Below are 22,519 nucleotides of genomic sequence, written 5' to 3' on the forward strand. Positions count from 1 at the left end.
TATTGCCAGGAGAGGGTGTTATTTTCGCTCCGTAAGACACACTTTTTTCTTCCTAAAAAGTAAGGGAAAATGTCTGTGTGTCTTATGGAGTGAATGCGTGGTCCCTGGAGCTGAATTGCCCAGGGGCAAAAAGCAGATCATGCTTTTTTGGGGGGGGGGAGAGGCAAGTGGGTGTTGTAACAAAGCCGCTGATCGTTTGCCGATCGAGGAGAGAGATAAGGGACGCTAGAGATAAAGGAGGCTGCCTGGGAGGAGGGAGGTAAAGACAGCAAACTTGCAAAGGGGGAAACCAGGAAGACTAAAGCAATTAGGAGAGAAATTAGAAGAAAAGGAGGAGCAAAAAACTGCTCCAGCTAAGGAAAAGACACTAAGGCAAACAAGAGGGAAGGGAGTGTTGAAAGGAAACAGCTGATCAGTGGGATCGCGAGAGAGATAAGGGGGGAGGTAAAAGCCCATGAATCCTCAGGATTTTTACATTGGGTCACCCCAAATTCACCATCAGATCACATAGCATGTCCATGGCTACAACCTGCACCAAAAAAATCACGCATCCACTGTTTCCTGGGGCTGCAATGGTGCAAAAATGTGGTTACAAAGCACGGATCCACATGGATCCTCAGTATTTTTGCATTGGGTCTCCCCAAATTCACCATCAGATCACATAGCATGTCCATGGCTACAGCATTAACCACAAAAATCATACATCCACTATTTCGTTCAGAATATTTTGTTTCTTGTTTTCCTCCTTAAAAACTAGGTGCATCTTATGGTCAGGAGAGAAAAAATATGGTAAATTGACAGCATGCTCACTCACATCCCTAATCCTCCTCTTCTGGATACTTACTGTAACTCATTAAAGGCTTCTTAGTTCAATTTCATCTCCCTGTCTGCCATCTTCAGCTTCCTTCCCATGGCTTTACTGACACCTCACTATTTTGTATATCCTGGAAACTTACAATTCCTTGTAAGGGTGTTTTTTCCCCGTTTTCTTTTAAAAATATTGTTCATTTATTTTACAAACTTAGGAACTTGGGTTACCTAGGAAGTATGTAGAAATTTTGTGTAGCCCAATTTTACTTCCAAACTGACAGAAACTCAGCCACCTGAGGGCCAGTATTATTGGGAAGAATGTTTATGATAATCTTATTCAAAGTGAATGGACTGCAAATGGTACAGGATCATTGCTTTTGCCCAGATGCTTAAACAGTTTGTGTTGCTTCTCACCTCTGGAGGACCAGGCACAGGGCCAAGATGCTGTCTTCTCTTCTGATCTTGACCTGAGAAGGCATGGTTTGTGGATCCAGCCACACTCTTGTGGGTGCTATCAAAAAACAGTAAATATTAGCATGCGGATTGAATTCATAACTTAGAACATCTGTGTTCTGTACACAGAAATGTAGAAGTCTTGGTCAAACAATATAGGATGCAGAAAAGACAGAGAATTGAGACCTTCACTGTCTCTCCTGAATCATATATTGTTTGGTCCAGAACAATAATAATAACATCCCGTCCTTCTTTCCAAAGGAACACAGTGCTCTTGGAGGGGAAGCTCTGGATTTTGCCATTGCAGCATAGGGGAAATGAGGTATACCTGATCAGGAAGACTGATTCCAGAAGAGCTTGTTGTCTAGCCCTACAGTATTTTAAAGGAAACCAAACTGGTTTCAGACTTCTATGCGAATTGGAATACACATATGAATTCTCCACTTTGAATTTTGCCTTATTGTTTTGCAACAAAATACATACAAACATGCATTACCTTACAGGAAACGGGCATACAAAACTGTGTTTTATGAAGAAATGCATAAATACAAAACACATACAATTTATGGTGCAAGTGCCTACAGATAGGCTGCGCTAGCCATCCCTAATCTGAACAGCTGCAAGTCCTCCACCCCTGCTTTTAATCAAGGCGAATTATAGCTCCAAATCAGCAGCTTCTGGCATCCAAAATCTAAGACTCTACTGCTCAAACTAGCCAGAGTTGGCTTTCCATCCCAATGTTCAATCTGGCCACACATGCCATTCTTAGTATTGAGCGCTTAGCAAATCCAGCAGTTAAACCCTTTTGCAAAAGTTTGGCTGACAATTCTTCACTTAAAAGATTCACCTTGGACTATTTTTCTTCTTTGAAATTTTGTACCGGAACAAGACAATGATGGTGACTGCTGTGACTAAAATGGCTAACAACACTGCAACAATGATGATGATATCTGCAAAAAAAGAACAGGCCATAAACAAATCTGAGATTGTACTGAGAGACAATTCTTGGAAATCATGCTTCCTCAAAGACTCCCTATTCCTCATCTGTGACATAGGAAATGACCCAAAACACATTCTCTCAGCCCAGTTCGTGATGAACTAGATTTTCACAAAAGTGTTGTCAGAAAGCCTCACACCTTCCCTTATCTTCTCCTTCATATCCAAAAGTGACTTAAAGCTTCTGTTTTCACTTTTGACTAAACCATGAGGGAACTGTGGTTTATTCTAACTCTAGTTACTTACCAAACCAGAATGTCAATGCATGGTTTGACCCTGGTTTGTTGTAACTATGGAGAGACCACAGTCACCTCAAGGTGAGCATGGTTTAGTCCAAGGTGAATAAATTCACCTCCTTTTGTGAAAGAAGAAGAGGGGAGGTTGCATATGAACCTACCTGAGGCTTTGCTGCAGTTCATTTGTGACCATCTAAACCATGGTTTAGAGAATTGCCTGGCATCTGTAATATAGGGTTAATTATACTGCCCCATCTTACAGAAATTGTAAGGATTAAAACAAGCTACTGTAAGTGAATTGCTTTGGATACACAAAAGCTTGTAGTTGTTGTTCTAGGATAAATGTGTGCATGAGAGACAGTGTGTCACTCCGAGCTCTTTGGAGTGAAGGGCAGGATAAAAATATAATAAAGAAATGTGTTGATAATAGGTAAATAAATAATGGGCCACCATCCTCTTTGCATACAACTTCTTGCTCAGAGAAGGGTCATCTTGCAGCTAAGTAATGAACTACATCCTTCTTCAAATAGAGCTCTTCGTCTCCTCTTTCTGGCCATCATCAAACCAGCAAGAATTCAACAGGATGATATCACACTGTATGCTAGGATAATTGCATTTGTTTTCCTGCTACCCAAGGATCCTTCCCCAAATTACATAAGATGCAGTCCTAACCCTACTTACCCATGGAATTCAGTAGGACTGAGTAGATTTGGTTAAGATTTTACTAGTTATTACCCCCCCCCCAATATTTTTATAAACTTGTTAATACTTTGGGCCGCCTGAGTTTACTACTTTATCAGGAGAAACTTGCAGTCATGCAGAGCAATAGAAGAGAGTTTGGTGTACTTTGCTACATGTCCTGGAGACAGAACTTTGGTAAATATGGCCAACCTAATGCCACTGAAATCAGCAGTAAGGGAAGAATTTATAAGAAGCAAAGGTGAGTCACCCCAAATGACAGCAGTGCATTGAGTTCCCCCATCACAACTCCAGCAATGTATTACAGAACTTACCTGATGTCCTGATGTTGTTACCTAAATGATCATTCACTTCCATCACTAGCCCAGCTATGTGGAGCAGGAGAACACACAGAGAAATGGCTTATGCCAAACTGAGTTTGCAGCTGCAAACTTTCAACAATATTGGGACAGGGTGGGTTGTTCCCTGAAATAGCGGCCAATATTTCAGGTGGGATTTTTGGAAGAGTTCATGGTGAGGCAGGTTTACCATTTGTGGCAGAGAAGCTGTGCCGCTGCCCCCCCCCCCCGCCACCCCAACTCCCAATAAGGTAACAATAAAGCTCTTTTTAGCAGCTGGTGGATGCCATTTTTCACCCCAGAATACTCCAGAACGATGCTGGATTTGGGGCATTCTGGGGAAAACATGTCAGCTGCAAACTGGTAGCTTCTCAGAAGAGCTCCATCATTACCTTCATTTTACTGTTTAGAGCTTTAAAAGGGGTAGACACTCATGGGCGCCCCCATTGCAAATAGTAAGCCTGCCTCCAAATCCATTCAGAAGTCCTCACCCAATAGCCCAAATCCCCCTCCCCCAAAAATTAATCATCTGTGAATTGGGTGGCAAATTTGGGGAAGAGGCCATTTTGTTAGCCATATGACAAAAGAGTCCACGGTTAGGTGAAAAGAAAGGGGGAGTGTGGCAGGGGGCTCCTGCTTTAACTCACATCTATTTGCTGTGGGGTCATCGCAATTTGGTGGCGCCCATCCTTCTTCACACTGGCATAGCAGCTCATGGTCACATACCTGTGATAGCACAGACCTAGCATTAGTCTCTAAAATGGGCACATGGAAAAGAAGCAGACCATGCTTGCTTTATTCATTCATTTATTTATTTTTATCGGAAAGATGTCTATCCTGCCTTTTGATCAGGTCTGTTATTCAATGCGGTGCAAGTCATAAAACAAACATTTTAAAATAAATACAAAATTATATAGATAACAAAGGCACAGCTCCAACAAATTATCAAAACTGCAGTCAATCCCAAAATTGGTGTAAGTCATCAGCTGTTAGCCAAAATACTGAACACACACACGCACACATGTGTGTGTGCGCGCGCACACACACACACACACACGCAGACTTCTTTGAGAAGGGGGAAACTTTCAAAAATGTCTTGTCTACCTGAGATTCAAAGGTGGTCAAGGCCTCCTTGTGGAAAGGAATGGCCCTCACAATTTACAGAAGTAAACCTCTGGTCACCCATTGCCAGGACTCCAGCAGTGGAGAGACTGCTGCTGTCCTTCTTGTGGGCTTCCCATGGGCATCTCGTTGACTGCTGTAGAACAGGATGCTGGACAAGATGGGCCTTTGGCCAGACTCCACAGGGCTTTTCTCATGATCTTATGTTCATGCTATGATGACCTGGCTAACCTTAGAAACTGTGATCCTGTCTCCAGCCTTCCTGATTTGGGCAAGGTGCCTGAGTGTGTGGTCACTTCTCAGCACCAGGATTTTCAGGATGAAACCAATTTTGCTTCTGTCCTGGTTTTAGGACCAAAACTGTCTTGCTCAGGACAGTGGATGGCCTACACGGGGCCTACATCACCTGGCTCCCTTCCTCTTGTCTTCAGACTGCTAATTTAATTGCTGCTTTTCATGGCTGTAAGTTTTTTAGTAATACATGCTTATTCTTCAATGTATTATTAGGTTTCCTTTTTTCTTTCTTTTGTAAGTTTCTCTGGGTACTTATTGGTAGAAGGATATAAATATTAAATAATATTTTAAAAAACAGAATAACACATTTAACAACAATATAGTAATAATATTAAATTAATAATTTCTTTTTTGTAAACCACTTTGAGGGTTTTTTACAATCAAGTGGTAAATAAATTTTATGAAATAAATAAAATAATAATAATAATGGTGACATTTAATGGTCACTGTTGAAATGCCATCTGGTTCAGGGCTTGCTTTCAGCATCAGGTTTTGCCAGCAAGAGAGGACTTTGCATCCAATTCCACACATTTTGGCTAGTGCAACAAACTCTGGGCTCTTCATGCCATGGGACTCAAGGGTTAACCTCAACCAGGGAGCCCAAGTATATGTCCAGATACATCTTCGTTGGCTCCAGTATAAAGTAGGGATGGGTGAATCTATCCATTTTTGTTTCCTTCTCCTAGTATAAACTTTGTTGTGTGCATTTTTGCCTAATGTATACAGTTTTGAAGGAAATTTCCCCGAATACAATGCAGTTTTGCACAGTAATATGTGTATTTTGTGCACACTTTCCCCCAATATACACATCTGGGTTAGAGAACTGCATTGCAAAAATTAGGATAAGTTAAAATTTTGAAGGATAGCTGCATTCCAGTTCTCATTAAAATGCAACTGAACACATTTCTCTCCCCCATCCCTAGTAGAGACAGTTCAGAGAGCAACATACACAGTATCTTGTAACTGACAACCAGGACTGGGGCACTGGCATCCGTCAGAAGCTACAGAAGAAATACTGGGCATGGGCAGAGGTGGGGGAAAGCAAAAGAGCCAAAGTCTCCAATGCAGAAATTCAGTGACTCATTGAGGAACATGGTCCTGGGAGAATACTGTGAGAGGAAGGGTGAAGAATACAGGCATACGTGCTCAACAGAGGAAGGAAAGGTTTGTGTCTCTAAGCAGAACGTTTACAAAGGCCACTAAAAAGCAGCCACCATTATTCTTCCCTTAACTGTGATGTAACTCTTACAGCATGTCCTTGGCACTTGGAAGAGCAGTTGGTAGACCTGTAGGCTCTCTCAATCTCGACACATTGCCCATTGCTGCAGACCTGAAAGCAAAATGCCAAAGATGATCAACAGGGTGGGGCGGTTCTTTTCTTTTATGCAAAACTGAACACCACTGAAGCTTCAGTTAAAAGGTTCAAGTAGTGAGTAAAGTGAAAGAGCCTTTTCTGTGTGGGAACATGGATAGCCTCAGGTAGTATAGATAATATCTGGCTTAAGGTACAAATAGTGTGACTGGATATAACTTTCTGACCCTGTGCTCCCACCCGCCATGTTGGTAGGCAGCTCAGATCACAGTCTGATATGGCAGCTTTCTTGCTTTGTTGTGTCCTCAAAGAAGGGGTACTTGTCAGTTTCTTGAGCCAGTGAGTCTAGAGACCTGCTTGGCTGGGGAGGAGATGGCCAGTCATGACTGAACTATACTAACTTCTGACCTCCATCTTAAGATCCATGTCACTTTAGAAGAGGGGTCATCAATGTTTTTTAGGCTCATGGGCACATTTGAATTTTTGAGTGGGTGCTGTGGGTGACACCTCCTCTGGTCACTTCTCTCCCTTCTAGGCCAGATGTGCTTCTTCTAAGTCCAGTGCTTCTTTTGTACAAAAAGAGGTGCCGGTACTCACCATGAAGTTGTTCCAGTAAGTGCCACACTTTTTAACAACAACAAAAGGAGGTGTAATGGTTCTAGGGGTTGCTCGTGCGTAAGCCGGTGCAAACACCTGGCTGGATTGCCTGAGTGAACCTTTTCTGTCCGGACAGCCACTCACCCGTGGCTGTCTCAATCGCTGGCAGAATCTGTCAGTGGGCGTTTCTTAAACTTCTTCCAGCAAAGAAGCTCTTTGACGCCTAGTCTCCTCCTACTCTCTCTGCACGAAAGCCTTCTGCGCAAGGAGGGCGTAGGCAGCGGAGGAGCTTTACTCTCCCCGCTGGTCCCCAGCAAGGAGTCATGGGACCGCCTCGCCGCTTCCCCCATCTGCCCCCCTTCTCCACTGGTGCTACGCTGATTCTCTTCCCCAGAAGACGGGCTGCCTCTCCCAATCCCGGGACGCTCTCTGGAATCCCTCTGGATTTTGCTCTGTCCCTCCGGCACTGATGGCAGTTCCCTGACAGGAGGTGCTGGTACTGCGTACCCTTCAGTACCCCTTTTTAAAAAAGCACTGAGCACCCCACATGAGACAGAAGCACACACACACTTCCTTTTCCCAAGGCATCTGGGAAAAGATCCAGTAGAACTAATCAGAACCTTGTAAAGGGAGAGGGAAAGAACATCACTCTTCCAGCTTCCACCTTCAGCTCTAGGCATTTTCAAGGGACGAAGAAGGTAACCACCCTCATCACCTCATGGAAGCAGAGAGTGTGGGGTCAGAGGGCTTCCTAGGCACCACAGGAGGAATTCAAGGGCCCCAGAGCCCCAGTGGGAGCCAGGTAGGTGACTTCTGCTTTCAAAGAATAAGTGCATGCCAATTTCACTCCTTAAAAAGGCTCAGAAAAATTGTAATGGGATTAAATCTTCCAGCTGTAGCATTCAGGATATTATTGTGCCGGCATTTGAAGTATGTGAACATAACTTGGACAGGCTCAGTTCACAGGCAGGATCAGAAGCATGGCTGACAAATGAAATGAACCCCAAAGGTGCAGCCCCACTTGGCAAGCTACCGGTGTGAAACGGCTCACTCTGTTCTTGCAGCAATTCCAACAACCGCATTACAGAAATTGTGCTTGAGAAACCTCCCCCCTGACCACACCTGTGGATCAAAGGAAGAGGACGTGAGTCACTAACCATGCCTTCTCCACATTTTGTTCCAGTGGCAACCATTCCACCATCTTCTTGGTCCTTGCCTGGGAAACTGCCTTTGCATGTATCAAACGACACTAGACTTCCAGTTGAAGGCATTCGAGAACCCCCTGTACAATATAACTTGCCACACTTTATATCTCTGAAAAGGAAGCAGACAGTTACCTTGAGTTTTTCTTTTAAACAAGAACAGACTAATTAGGGAAGTCATATTTTTCTCTCATTTGGAATCCTCATGCATTCACCAGATTAACTGATATTCATTGGCCCTTCTGGAATAGCTCAGTTGGTGGAGCATGAGATTCTTCATCTCAGGGTTGTGGTTTCAAGCCCCACCTTGGGCAAAGGATTCCTGCATTGCAGGGGGTGGACTAGATGACCCTCATGGACCTTTCCAAGTCTACAATTTTATGATTCTATTATTTATTTTTATTACTAGAGATAGGATAAGCAGAAGACTGCTCATCTAGGGATGGATAAACCTATCAATTTCAGTTTTCTCAGCTCCTCATTCCCCACCCCCAGTCTTAAATTCAGTTTTTGCACTTCCACAAGAATTTCCCCCCAAAAAAGGTTTTATACGAAAACCTCATTAAAATTTGTCAGCATTTCGGAGCAAATTTAATATACCGTACACATATTTGTATGATCTTTTGACTAATATACACATTTTTTCTGCAGTTTCCCCTAATTTAATGCTTTTTGGGTATGCTATCTTCACTAATATATGCATTTATAAGCGCATTTAACCCTAATATGCATTTTTGAACACGTTACTTATCTGGGGAACTGCATTGCAAAATCCAGAGAGGTGCAAAATTTGAAGGATGGCTATTTTTCACATATTGTCTCAGAATGTGCTAATTAAATGTAAACTGAATCTAGTTTCTCCCTTGTCCTTATGCTTACCCCCAAATTAACTGGGTTGTTTGCAGTAGCCCAACGGAACTCTGAAGCTCATTTAGGAGACGGTTCAAGGTATGAAAGAATACTCAAGGAACCCAATTCCCACCACCCACAGCTGACCTAACCTGCCTGTCTTTAAAGGTGAGAGCAGAGCCATGGTGTTTGCGAGCAGAACTGGAGGACCATTTGCAGCAGGTTGTGCTTCCTGACCTGAACCTCCTTGTAGAAATCAAGCAGAGACGGCTGACCTTTAAAGAGCCTCTGCTTAATTTTTCATGATGCCTCCTATTGGGTACTTTTATACCCCACCTTTCTCACATTCCGGAGCCCAAGGTGGTATGCATAGGGTTTCCAGGAATTGGTCAGACCAGACCCAAGGTGATGTGCTCTCAGACAAACCATGCCCTGGGACTGATTTGTGTTTGTGGTGCTTACTTTTTCCCACATGGTATGTATGTGCCATTAGCCTTCTTGCAATGGCCATAATAAACCCCGTTCTGGTTTATAGCATAGCAAGAATCCACACCCACTGTGGCACCTGAAAAGGCAAAAGAAATAAAATAAAATCTTCAGCATGTAGCAGTATAATGGTATGAATCGCAAAAGCAGAACGTGAGCACAACACAGTGCCGGATCAAGCCAAAGGCACAACTTTTTACCAGTCCTTTTTCTGCTGTGTTGCTAGGTGGTGTGGCTGAGCTTAAAGAGGTTTGGAATAGGCGTAAGTCTCTCCTTGCCACATCCCACCCCTTTTCAGGGAGTCACACCAGCTTCGGTTCTCCTGGATGTGTCCCAGCAGAGGCAGCTGAGCCCTGATTGAGCTACAGTGAAGGAATTACACCAATGTAGCCTCAGCTGAGCTCCGGCTCAGCAGGAAAGACCAAGTTCCACCGAATCCAAAACAAATCTGTAAGCCTCTTTCAAGTTAGATGTTCAGTAACTCCAGGGTTCACTCACCTGGCCCCCAAAGTGCAATGCATTGGTTCTGCAAAGTGGGACACTTCCCCATGTAGCAGTAACCCTCGTTATTTTTGCAAGGGAATCCATTCACTCGGAAGCGATCCATGGGACATTGCTGAGAGGTCCCTGTGCACAGTTCTGGTAGATCGCAGTCATGCTTCACTGGCCGGCATACAGCGCCTGCTCTTCTAATCTGTAGGGGAAAGTGAAAGGTCATCCAATCCCTCATTATTTATCATATTTAGCAGTGGAGATCAAATATAAATGATCATGGTTCTTCCAGTCTACAGTGAAGCCTTCTCTTCATCTGCCTTGCTGGCTACCTACTAGGGAAGGATGGGCATCCCAAGCCAAACAGCTCCAGGGGTTTCCACGAGACCCTCAGTGTTTGTGGGAGGGGATTCAAGCACATACTGGAAAATTTAGTTTCGCAAAGTCAATGTGGATTAAAGTGCTCTACTGCAATAAATCCACTGTTAAACAAGAAAAGAACTATTTTTCAATTAGGAAAGAGGCAGGGAAATGCATCAAGAAGTATGAATGCTCATTGTTCTATAAGCTCTCCACAAACAAATCAGAATGAATGCTCAATAAACAGGTCTTCTGGAGAAGTCCAAACATAGCCTGGATTCCTGACTGAGCCCATAGGGTTGTATCCAACATTAAGTCAGACCCATTGAAATTAATGTACATGCCTAACCTAGGTCCATTAATTTCACTGGATCTAGTCTGAGTAAAGTTAATTGGCTACAACCTATAGTGTTACATTGCCTGAAAGCCACAATGGCATTCATGTCATAAGTGGAGACCATCATATTCAACTTGTGTTACTTACCAGAACTAAGAGGTTGCCATAAGAGGTCCATTCCTCTCGTGGCAACAGAACTACTCAACCTCCCCACAAATTCCTGTGCAGACATGTTAATAAGTTTCAACTGAGCTTTAGAAAGCAACCCAGAAAGAATAAAAATATGCTTGCTATCAATATGGGCAATAGAGAGAAATAGAGATTACATCCCCATTTGACCAATGTGCAGCAAGATTGAGAGGCATTATTTTCAGTGTAGGAAACAAAGTCTTACCTGGCAATTTTCACAACACTCCCCATATCCACATTTAGCACCTGGCTTCAGTTTACAAGTTGCAGCCTCGCAGCAGTCATTTTTGCATTCCTTAAAACCAAGAACAGTCCTGTATTATCAACTTAATTTTGCCTGATCTCTTCCAGTTAGTATCTTTTCAGATGGGTAACTAATAAAGGAGGAAAGTATTTCTTCAGCGCACTTCATCTAAAATACTAATGATCGTAAACTGAAAGGCGTATTTAACCAGAGCTGTGTGACCTTGGTGTTAAAAAAAGTCAAAATGAAAAATGAAAATTCTGCACTAAGCTAATTTAAATGAGGTGTCAAGAAAAGTTTAATTTTGCAATCTGCATAAATTGTGCAAACCAAATATATTTGCATAATATTCCCCCCTTTTATTTTGTATAATTTATTCTGTCTAGCTCCTCATGGGTTTATGCAAGAGACTGTCACCCTCTCCCTGCCAATTGCAAATCATGCTCAGAGCAGGCCTCTGGCTTCTCATTTGAAAACATAATCTGAAATGTTCGATGTTCAGCACCCAATGCCGTATTCAGTGCTTCTTCTATGTTCCCACAGAACAGTTAATGAGTAGTTGCCACACTGTTACTTTAAGGTCCTATTGGAAAGATACTACATCATGGAATTGTATCATTCCAGGTGCATTGTTTGGTCTTGTGCTGGCAAAAGGAAAAAGGAGAGAGGAAAAGGAAAAAGGAAAAGGAAAGGCACTGCTGCTGCTGCTACGTAGTTATCCCAGGGCAAGATCCAGGTTTGATGGGATCCTCAGCAACATATCCTCTGATGGACTCTTTCCTACATAAGTGGATTTGCCTTACAGAAGTGGTGGGAGCAGCGGGTGGCTATTTCCCACAATGCCCAAGTGACACGATGGCAGGAGCACTGTGGAAAATTTAAATGGGAACTCACAGGCCCCAGGACAGAAGTCAATAGCCGTGGGCCCTGTCTCAGAGCCAGGGTGAGGGCAGCTGCCCAGGTTCTGGCTGCTGACGCTAGGCTTGAGTAATTACCCCCCTGCCCAACCCCCCCAAATTGCAGTTATTTCCCTTCACACATCATTTTCTTTTTCCAATTTGGTATCATCTTGCATTTCCCTGCTCCTTCAAACAGAGGATACGCCACTTCTATCTGCATTAATAATATTTTTTAAGGAACTTTTGCAACCCACACTTCAAAATTAAAATTTCCAAATTTGAAATTGGGACATTGGTACATTGATATCTTGCATTGCCAATCCATGTGTTCTTTAATGTGAAAGTGCACCCAGTTACGCCATGAAACAGCCATAGGATTCTGTTAAGAATTCCACCCATTGACAAGTTCCTTTTCCCAGCAGTTCATTAACAGATACCTCTGGAGAGCCGCAGTCGCATTCTTCTCCCTCTTCAACAAAGTCATTCCCACAGACTGGGGTTGCAATGATATCTTTTGGAGATGGCATGTTAGTTATACAGGATGGGGTCCGGTCCATGATGTATTTCTGAAAATCCTGCAAACTGCAGGAGCTGAAGTCCCGGGGAGTTTTGTAGCTGTAAAGATGAAAAGATATGTGGGAAATTATTCTAGCCAATAATTGGGAGGGATGATATAGTGCAGTGGTAGAATGCATGCTTTGCAGGCAGAAGGTCACCTCCAATCAACACAGGTCTGGCAGCAGCAAACAGGTGACGAGAAAGGCCTTTGCATCAGATCACAGCCACCACCTCAAGCTGAAAACCTTTAGCAAAGAACCAAAGGGATGTACATTCTCAGTCAGCCAGATAATACTGGTATGGATGGACTATATCTATTGGAATCATAGAGTTGTAGGGTCATCTAGCCCAACCCCCTGCAATGCAGGAATCAATGAATTGCTTAATGCCATAATAGGCTTCTAAAATATAAGAACCAGTTGCACAGATATTTAAATATTATGGCTTGGTAGTTTCCTATAGTCCTAAATAAGGAAAGATTCATCATCACTAAATCACTCAAATTCTTAAGGAAACACAGCAGATGCATGGATAGACTAGAGTGGTGCAAATTTTGTTTTCCTAATGTGTCAATTTTGGCTACATCTACCCCGAGTCTATATAAGATGCAAACACACCTTTCCCCTCAATATGTCACAACCAGTTCTCACAGATTCTGCACAAGTCTAAAGACCAGGTATATAGTCATTTTAAAAAAGAAAAGAAAAATACAAGCTGTATTTTGGATGAGAACCAAAACCTAAGACCGCAGTCAGGACAAGAATTCTCACTCTGTGGTGCAGTTTTCTTGCAGAATTTTGTATAGACGTCTAAGAAACCTATTTCTGCTTACCACTAGTATTATGCAAGATCCCTTTTTGCACAGCATGACTTGGTGACCAATGTTCATGCCCGTGAGAGATGTGCATTCTATCAAGAAGAAGTCACCAGGGAAGACTGCAACTGATTTGCTCAATGCACATCCATTTTTTTAAAAATAATGCCTCTAATCAGTTTACAAGACATATTACATTTATCAATAAAACAGTACAAAAGGCAAGTAATTAAAACATGTGAAATATAATTAAAATTAGCAGTAAAAGATCAAAACCCGCCAACATCTGTATGTCTGGATAAAAAAGGTTAAGATACCCCTGACCGTAAGGTCCAGTCGTGGACGACTCTGGAGTTGTGCACTCATCTCGCTCTATAGGCTAAGGGAGCCGGCGTTCGTCTGCAGACAGCTTCCGGGTCATGTGGCCAGCATGACTAAGCCGCTTCTGGCGAACCAGAGCAGCGCACGGAAATGCCATTTACCTTCCCGCCGGAGTGGTACCTATTTATCTACTTGCACTTTGACGTGCTTTTGAACTGCTAGGTTGGCAAGATACTTCTGGATAGGCTTGCCTTAAACAAATGTTTTAAGCAGACGTCTGATGTCAACAGGCAAGGAATTCCAAAGTGTAGGTCCTGCCACATTAAAAGGCTGGTTTCTTTCAAGTATAGAATGAGTGTTATCTGCAGTACTATTTTTCTAGAAAAAGAAGCCATGAACACCTCCCTTATTCTCTTAGAATGGCAATGGTGCCCACCTAAGAGGTGCAGGAACTCAGTTCCGGTGAGTTTTGGCTGAAAAAAAGGTCCTAGTTACTTGTAACAGTGCCAGTTCAGCAGATCTAAGCAGTCAATTGGGCATATATGAGATAAGGTGATCCTACAAGTAAACTGGTCCCAAACTGCTAAGGGGTTTATATGTAATGTCAATATTTAGTCCTTATTGAATTTTAATATTTTTCTGGAAGCTGCCCAGAGTGGCTGGGGAAACCCAGCCAGATGGGTGGGGTATAAATAAATAAATAAATAAATAAATAAATAAATAAATATTATTCAGTCACTTCATCTGAAAAAGCTTTATTCTGGTCAAACTAGCAGCCAAGCTATGTGTTACATTAAAGCTCTGTGTTTGGAATTCCATATGTAATTTTCTTTTTTTTAAAAGCTGTTGTTTTTTATCAGGGCCATGGCTAGAGGAAGAGCGATCTAACCCTTCTCTGAAATATCATGGCCCCGATACAGATTGCTCCTCCAGACCTGCTATTAGCTTTGAAGGGGAAGATGTGTTGGCTTTAAAATATAAGTTTTCTGCTTTCCCTCTCCATGGCTAAGAAAAGCTCCAAGGAATTGATTTGGGTCCATGCTAAACCTCCCATGCATGGCCTCGATCCAAATTGTACCTCATGGCTGCATTTGCAGAAATAAAAAAAAATCATGCACACAGTTCCAGTGTAATGTGTCATTTGACCCTATTGTGAAACAATTTGCTTAGGTTTAAAGGAACACTTAAATAGAGATTAGGGATGGACCAATCTGTCATTTTTTGTTTCTTTCAGTTTCTCATTTTCCTCCTATCTTAAGTTCAGTTTTCCACATTTTACCATCATTTTGTCATTTTTTTAATGTTAAAGGTCCTCATGAAAACTCATCAGCATTTTAGTGTGAATTTCTCAGGTTTATATACATTTTTGTATGTCATTTTTGCCAATATAAGCATTTTTGTGCAGATTTTACACTAGCATATGCATTTTTATACACATTGCTTGGCTTGAGAATGGCCTGGCTGAATTCAGAGGAGTGAAAATATCAAAGGATGTTTCTATTGTTTCGGAAAGCACATATTAAGGGAGGGAGGGGGAGAGGAATAGTCACCAAGTCACATCATGAGAGCAAAAGGGGATCTACTGAAAACCACTCACAACCAGACGTGGTTTTCTGTTAAGGTCATAACAAAGTTGAACCAGAAACCTCAGCACTTGCTTGTTGGGGAAAAGCAGACATTCTTGAAGCAAGTGCTTCTGTGTGAAACACCAAAGAAATCCTTTCACATATTAAAACTGCATATGATGCACAAATTCCATTAAATAACTCCCTGAACATGAGGAAGGAGCACCCTGGGCTTTTTGCAGCAAGTACAGAAGCTTCCCAAACAACTGCATGCTCTATCAAGGCTGCAAGACAGCAGAAGTCTGCAGCCATGTCTAGCAAGACCTATTTCCGAGCCTAAGCAGAACAACAACATCAATCAGCCAGCAAACAAAATTCTGTGATCACTTGATTTGACTGGTAGAGGAACTAGTCAGGAATGCATTAACAGTCTCTCAACTTTCTTAAAAAATGAAAAGCAGCTGCAAAGTGCTGCCACTTTAAGTGGAAGAAACATGTGGAGAGGGCTGCTTAACCCTTTCTACTCCCACCATTTATCAGTTCAAGATTGCTCTCTCTAATTGTATTTATTTAACAAAATTTATATACCACTTGGCTGTAAGAAAACCCAGTTTTTATGCCCAGTTTAACTAAATCTCTCCTCTGCTAACAAAGAAGCAGGTGCTACTTTCAGCAGACAATGGGTTAAGCACTTTTGCTCTCCAGCAGAGTTTTCAGAAAACTGCACCATCCTGGCAACAGTCCCATGCAACACAGTTGAATTATTAATTCAAAACTGTTTAGCAGGAATTGCATTCAAAAGCAACCACAGGTTTTGCCAGACTCCTCTGGCATGTACAGGGGACTCACCTGAGCTGCGCTGCCATGATGCATGATCCAGAACTGCACTTACAGAAACTTGCATCGTGATTCATGCCAAAGTTATGCCCCATTTCATGGGCCATGGTTGCACCAATAGCAATTGGGTTTGGGTTGTGATCCTGCAGAAGGGAGAATAGTTAACCTACTGTTAGTCTTCCAGGAAACAGAAGATGATGGTGGCTATTAGCATTGCATGGAAAAGCTCAATGAAATTTTGAGTGAATATTAGGCTTGGGAGGTGGGTGGAGGGAGGGGAGGAAAATCTAGTCATTTTCAAGGGTCTGTTGTTTGTTAATAGCAGCTATTTTTTCACTTCTTAAAAAAAATGGAATTGTTGCCAAAAAATTAAGGGGCCTAAGTTAAAAGTAAAGGTAAAAGTACCCCTGACCATTAGGTCCAGTTGTGGCCGACTTTGGGGTTGTGGCGCTCATCTCACTTTAGTGGCCGAGGGAGAGGGTGTACAGAGGGGAGCACAGAGGGGAGGTAGCAGCTGCCACCAGTCCAGTAAAATATTTCAGAAAAACAGTTTCTGAAACCCCCCCCCAAAAAAATGGCCACTTCTGAATGTAAAAGCAAATTTGGGGGGAAGCATTTCTGCTCAGCTCTATTCTCTCTTTATGCATCACATGCAAGAGAGCATTTTTTGAAAGGGCTGCAACTTGCTTGGAGGGCAGATGCTCTGCGTGGGCAAAGTTCCATGTTCCATCCCTGGCATCTCCAGACAGGGCTGGAGATAAGCCCCCTCTCCGAAACTCTGGACAGCTGCTGCCAGTCAACGTAGACAATACTGAACTAGACAGACCTACAGCTACTCAGTGGATAAGGGATGGAGAACATCAGGCCCAGGGTTCAAACTCAGCCTCCCAGACCTCTCTATCTTCTCAGGCCACATGCCCCCCCCCCCCCCCAGGCCATGCCCGTGACTGGCCCTGGTTTGCACCCTCGTTGCAGTACTATTTTTCAACAAAAAGAGGTACCAGAACTGACCACGAACACCATCTTTGTTCTTTTAGAATGACAATGGTGCCCACCTGAGAGGTGCCGGAACTGAGTTCCGGTGAGCTCCAGCTGGAAGAAAGCCAAGTGCTTTTGCTTGGCTACAACCTGTCCTTGATCTTTGCTAATGTTTCTTGCTTGTCTAGATATGGGTGGAGAGGGCTACTTACTGTATAGATCTGTGCAGAAGTGAGTATATGTGGAAACTAGCCCATTATCCAAAGATAAAAATTTATATTTGTTGCTCCACCCACTTTTGCGATCCCTCCCCATCCCCCTAGAAGGTTGCCCATATTATCTGGTGTACCAGATCAGCTTCACCAGGGTTCCCCCCTCCCTCTAGGGAAGCAGCAGTAATGGTGTCACCAAGAAGCTGGGGTTGTGGTTCTGCCCCGCCAGGCGAGCCGCTTCTGAGTAGCTTCTTTTATTCATATGTTCTGTTTCCAATTTGCATTGCTTTCAGGCAGGCCAAAGTGTTTAGTCAAAGGGGAAAAGTAAATGAAATTAATAATCTAACAGCATGCATGGCATGCTCCAACAGCATGTGTGGAGGCTGGTTGTGTTTCTGTTTCCTTCCCAGGATATTTCAGCAAGATCTAGGCCTCCAGAATTAGTGAGCTTCTTCCAAGGCTGACACAGCCTAACAGCTACATGTGGTGACCCACCAAGGGCTCGAGGAGAAACCTCTTTGTTGCTCCCTGCCTCGGGTTGCAAAGTGGAACAAGTTTCCAAGCACCCCACAGCTGCTGTCATTGGTCATTCCTTCCACAGAGTTCGAGGCAGCCTACATCGTTCAATTTTAGAGGTAGAAAGGATCCCTGAGGTCATCAAGTCCAACCCCTTTTCCAGCCTCTGTGTAATTACCTCCAGCAAAGTTGAACTCACCAGCTCTCTGGAAAGCCTGTTCCACTGTCAAACAGCAGTTGCCATTCCTTCTACTAACACTTATCCAAAATCTGCTCCCTTGCAACTTCCACACATTAGATCTAGTTCTGTTTTTTTTCTGGAGTAGGGGGAGTCAATGTGGTAACTTCCCTATGTGGTTAGGCTCCAGCTCCCATCCATCCTAGCCAGCATGGCCACATGGGCTAACCCTGCTCTGGAGCAACAGTAACTGTAGATTTACACATGTATATGTGTAAAGGAAAGTCGCGAATGACTCTGCAGAACTGCTTCTGGGTCATGTGGCCATCATGACTAAGCCGCTTCTGGCATACCAGAGCAGCGCACGGAAACGCCGTTTACCTTCCCTTCTGGAGTGGTACCTATTTATCTAATTGCACTTTGACGTGCTTTTGAACTGCTAGGTTGGCAGGAGCTGGGACCGAACAACGGGAGCTCACTCCGTTGCGGGGATTTGAACCACCGACCTTCCGGTCGGCAAGCCCAAGGCTCAATGGTTTAGACCACAGCGCCACCCGCGTCGCTTGAGTAGGGCTTAGTTTAGACCACAGCGCCGTGATGCATAAATTGGTAAAACTAGATACACAGTTGGAGGGCCACCAGTTCCCAACCTTGACCACCTCAGCCTAGTGAAAGCAGTGAGTGGGGGAATGCAGAGAGGAAGGATAGCACAATAGCATGACTCCCGTCACACCCAGTGGCACACACACCCAATGAGATCTTGTTCTGTGACAAATTAACAGCCTGGGCTGAGTTGTGTATGTTCTGGAGCACCATAAGTCCTTCAAATCGCCACAATGCAATAACACATTTGTATTCCACACCATTTGTTACATTACAAATGAAAACAAAATACAGAATGTTTTTTTTTGTGTGTGTGTCCCTCGTTAATTGTGCTGCTTTAAGGGTCAATGTTAATTTTATTTTTCACGGTTAAGGCTTTGTTTGACATTGTGCAACTTTCTCTATTTGCCATGCTGAGATAGGGTCATAAACCATCCAGACATTTACCTTCCCGCCGGAGCAGTACCTATTTATCTACTTGCACTTTTGACATGCTTTCGAACTGCTAGGTTGGCAGGAGCAGGGACCAAACAACGGGAGCTCACCCCGTCACGGGGATTTGAACTGCCGACCTTCTGATCGGCAAGCCCTAGGCTCTGTGGTTTAGACCACAGCACCACCCACGTCCCTGGCCTATGTGTGGTTTATCCTAAATACACATTTTAAAGCATTTGGGCATATTTTTTGAGCGGAGATGTGTGTTTCAAAAATCAGTGAAATGTGAAAACAGAATAATTACATTACAATTAACACGGGGTGTGTGGATTCGGTCTGTTCACTTTGGAATTCACAGGAATTGAGTTCCTCAAGCATCCCAGAACAGAATGAGCAAAGTCTGCTCTCACTCTAAGCCAACTCAGCCATGCACAACAACAAATTCCTAAGACTCAGCCACATGCAAAAGCTAGTTCCCAGGATGAGGAAGCCACAGCCGATAAGTTGGTTTATGTTTGTAGTAAGGAAATGCCATTTTATAAGCCTTCCTTGCCTGCAACCCAATGTTCTTCCCTCCTCCTCCTATCTAATTTCACAAACCTGAACAACTCCCAAGGAATGAGCAGGGTTGCACATGGTTCCAACATAGGCCAGTCCTACTGTTGGTCCACTGAAGTCAATTCCTCTGAAAGAAAGGAGGGGTAGAGAACAGACTGTGAGATCTCATTCAGAAAGACTCCATTGTTCTATCATTCATAGAATCTATTGCTGCATTTGGCAAATAAGCCTTTGGCAATTCTTCCCAATGGAGTTGTAGACTATTAATATTTCAGCTGCAACCTGTCTCAGAACTAAGGCACATGCAAGAAAAGTAGGGATCAATGAGTTTTGCTAGAACCCCGTTTTTCATCCTGCACCCTGAAAATGGTAGAGGTTATTTGAACCCTCCCACAAATTTAGCCAAAAGTTCAAATGTTGCAGAAAATATGGTGTACCATCCCCCCTCACCCCCCCCCCACTCCAGTACCATGTCAATGACACCCAGAAGAAAAGGGCTGGTGAAAAACTGAGGAGGCCATTTGGGGGCAACGGTACCCCCACCACTCTTGACAGCATTCGGGGAAGTATTTTTGAAACTTTGGAAACATATGGCTCACTAAAGGTACTCCACCTCTGCCCACAACCTTTTGCCACAGGGATACATACGTGAGAAGCTGAGCGTTATCGTTCCTTTTCCGCTTCAACAGAACGGCCTGCCTCCATGCTGAGAACCGGTCTAAAGTGCTGCCCGCAGATTCATTCACATCAATCTTATCCCCATCAGACCAAACTTCTAGGCCAATCAATGCTACATGAACATTTATAGCTTTGTAAACCTATGAGGAGAACAAACTGTAATCAGGGAACACACAAAAATACCTTAAGAAATACCTTAGGGAAAATGTGATAATGGATTTTATACTCCTCACCCCAACTTGGAGCAGATTAAATTGTATATATACTTTGAAACCAGGGTGTTAGTAAGGTAAAGGGACCCCTGACCATGAGGTCCAGTCTCGCTTTACTGGCCGAGGGAGCTGGTGTACAGCTTCCGGGTCATGTGGCCAGCATGACTAAGCCGCTTCTGGCGAACCAGAGCAGCGCACGGAAACGCCGTTTACCTTCCCGCTGGAGCGGTACCTATTTATCTACTTGCACTTTGATGTGCTTTCAAATTGCTAGGTTGGCAGGAGCAGGGACTGAGCAACGGGAGCTCACCCCGTCATGGGGATTCAAACTGCCAACCTTCTGATTGGCAAGTCCTAGGTTTAACCCACAGCACCACCCGCGTTTCTAACCAGGGTGTTAGGACAACATTAAAAGAAATACGAAAGTTCCAGGATTGTATCCAATACTAGTCCTACTTAGAGTAGACCCACTTAAGTTGATGAAAATTGCTTAAGTTATGGTCATTCATTCAAGTGTGTCTACTCATTGTAGGATTTAGTTGGAGGCAAGCCCAAGGTTCTTATCTCTTAGTGTATTTTTTTCTTTAAAAGCAGCCATGTTTTTTTGTGGGGGGGATTGGGCTGGGCTGAGAAGGGGAGAGAAAGGGTTAATCAACAAATGCTTCCAGACTCCTGAAACCAAATAAAATTTCCATTGAAAGCCCCAAACAAAAGCACAAAACAACAACAACAAAATCACAAACAAGCAGCATGAAACAACAGTGTGCAAAGATGTAGGTACCACAACCAACTTTCAATCAAGTTGTGGGTTTTTTAACAAATGCAAAGAATTATTATAGTTCGTAGGCAACAAGGATAATTCACACTTCATGTTGCATGACATTTTCAGATATTGTAACATGCATGTGAAATATAAACATTTTTTTCAAAATATAAGCATGCATATTTCTAAATAACATTACAGTGAAGAACACATGTGGGCAACCCCTACTCCCAAATGTTTTATGGACTTGTGAGGGCATTAAAATTAGGGATCTGCAAATCTGTCAGTTTCAGCTTCTCTCGGTTTCTCATTATCCAATCTTAGATTCATTTAACCCCATTTCCATATCAGTTTCTGAATTCATCAGCATTTTACTGCAAATTCTTCCGAATATACATAAAGTTTGTTTGCAATTTTGCCTAATGTACTCATTTTCCCAATGCAATTTTCCCTAATATAATGCATTATTGTATGTTGTGTTCACTGCTCTTTGCATTTGAATGTACACTTTAATGTACATGTGCATTTCTATACACATTCCTTGGCTGGAGAACAGCACTGCAAAACCTGAAGTATGAATTTTGAAAGATGGCTACATTTTGGTTCACATATTGTAATTGCTAGGAAGATTTCACTTTAAATGTGAACTGAATTTTATTTCTCCCCATTCCTAAATATACTTCTAGGCCCTGCACTTCTTTCCTAAGAATACAAAAGGTGGCCATCTCTGTAATAAGTGATGTTGCTGTGCTCTAAAACTACCTGGTCAGGAATACAAAAATTGTTCATCTAGTAATGCTGAGTTGCATTCAAATCAAACATTATTTTGTCAGCTCAGAGTGTAAAACAAGATTTCTTCACATGCACCTAAAAGAAGTGTTGAGGTTCATGCGATGAAAAGTCTGTTGAATAAGAGAGAAACTTCCACTGAATAACTGAGTGACTTGTATAGAAATTTGAAATGTTCTTCTAATTTTAAATGCCCAGTTTTTGAACACTAATTGCAAAAATCAGAGAGAAACAAGCTAAGAGGATTCTGACCATTGCTAATTTAATGCAGACATAATAATAATAATAATAATAATAATAATAATAATAATAATAATTTTTATTTATACCCCGCTTTCCCCGGCCAGAGCCAATCTCAGGGTGGCTAACACCAATAAAATCACAGCAAAAACATAATAGGGGGGAGGGGAAAAAACCGAATTTAAAATACAGGTTAAAATGCAATTTAAAATGCAGCCTCCTTTTAAAAGTAGCCAATAAATCAAGACCATAAGGGGAGGGCAACATAAGGGTCAGACTGAGTCCAAACCAAAGGCCAGGCAGAACAGCTCTGTCTTGCAGGCCATGCGGAAAGATCTCAAGTCCCG

At 42.9% G+C, this 22,519-nt stretch overlaps 1 protein-coding gene and 1 long non-coding RNA gene across 9 annotated transcripts in view; both read right to left on the reverse strand.

Annotated features, from left to right (window-relative positions):
* LOC308463870 overlaps positions 1–22,519 on the reverse strand; it is a 439,765-nt gene that overhangs the window by 150,644 nt on the left and 266,602 nt on the right. The gene's annotated exons all lie outside the window — the stretch shown is intronic.
* ADAM28 (ADAM metallopeptidase domain 28) overlaps positions 1–22,519 on the reverse strand; it is a 74,989-nt gene that overhangs the window by 10,747 nt on the left and 41,723 nt on the right. The window contains exons 9-20 of the mRNA XM_080982371.1: positions 20,139–20,308; positions 19,533–19,617; positions 16,023–16,153; positions 12,353–12,530; positions 10,978–11,067; positions 9,893–10,088; positions 9,371–9,473; positions 8,015–8,171; positions 6,198–6,278; positions 4,180–4,258; positions 2,111–2,213; positions 1,225–1,321 (exon numbers count right to left, since the gene is read on the reverse strand). Coding sequence (XP_080838497.1) covers positions 1,225–1,321; positions 2,111–2,213; positions 4,180–4,258; positions 6,198–6,278; positions 8,015–8,171; positions 9,371–9,473; positions 9,893–10,088; positions 10,978–11,067; positions 12,353–12,530; positions 16,023–16,153; positions 19,533–19,617; positions 20,139–20,308 — 1,470 coding nt within the window. The remainder of the gene's footprint in view (positions 1–1,224; positions 1,322–2,110; positions 2,214–4,179; positions 4,259–6,197; positions 6,279–8,014; positions 8,172–9,370; positions 9,474–9,892; positions 10,089–10,977; positions 11,068–12,352; positions 12,531–16,022; positions 16,154–19,532; positions 19,618–20,138; positions 20,309–22,519) is intronic.

The sequence above is a fragment of the Podarcis pityusensis genome, assembly GCF_964106645.2.
Source record: "Podarcis pityusensis genome assembly, chromosome: 15".
In the NCBI taxonomy this organism is placed as follows: Eukaryota; Metazoa; Chordata; class Lepidosauria; order Squamata; family Lacertidae; genus Podarcis; species Podarcis pityusensis.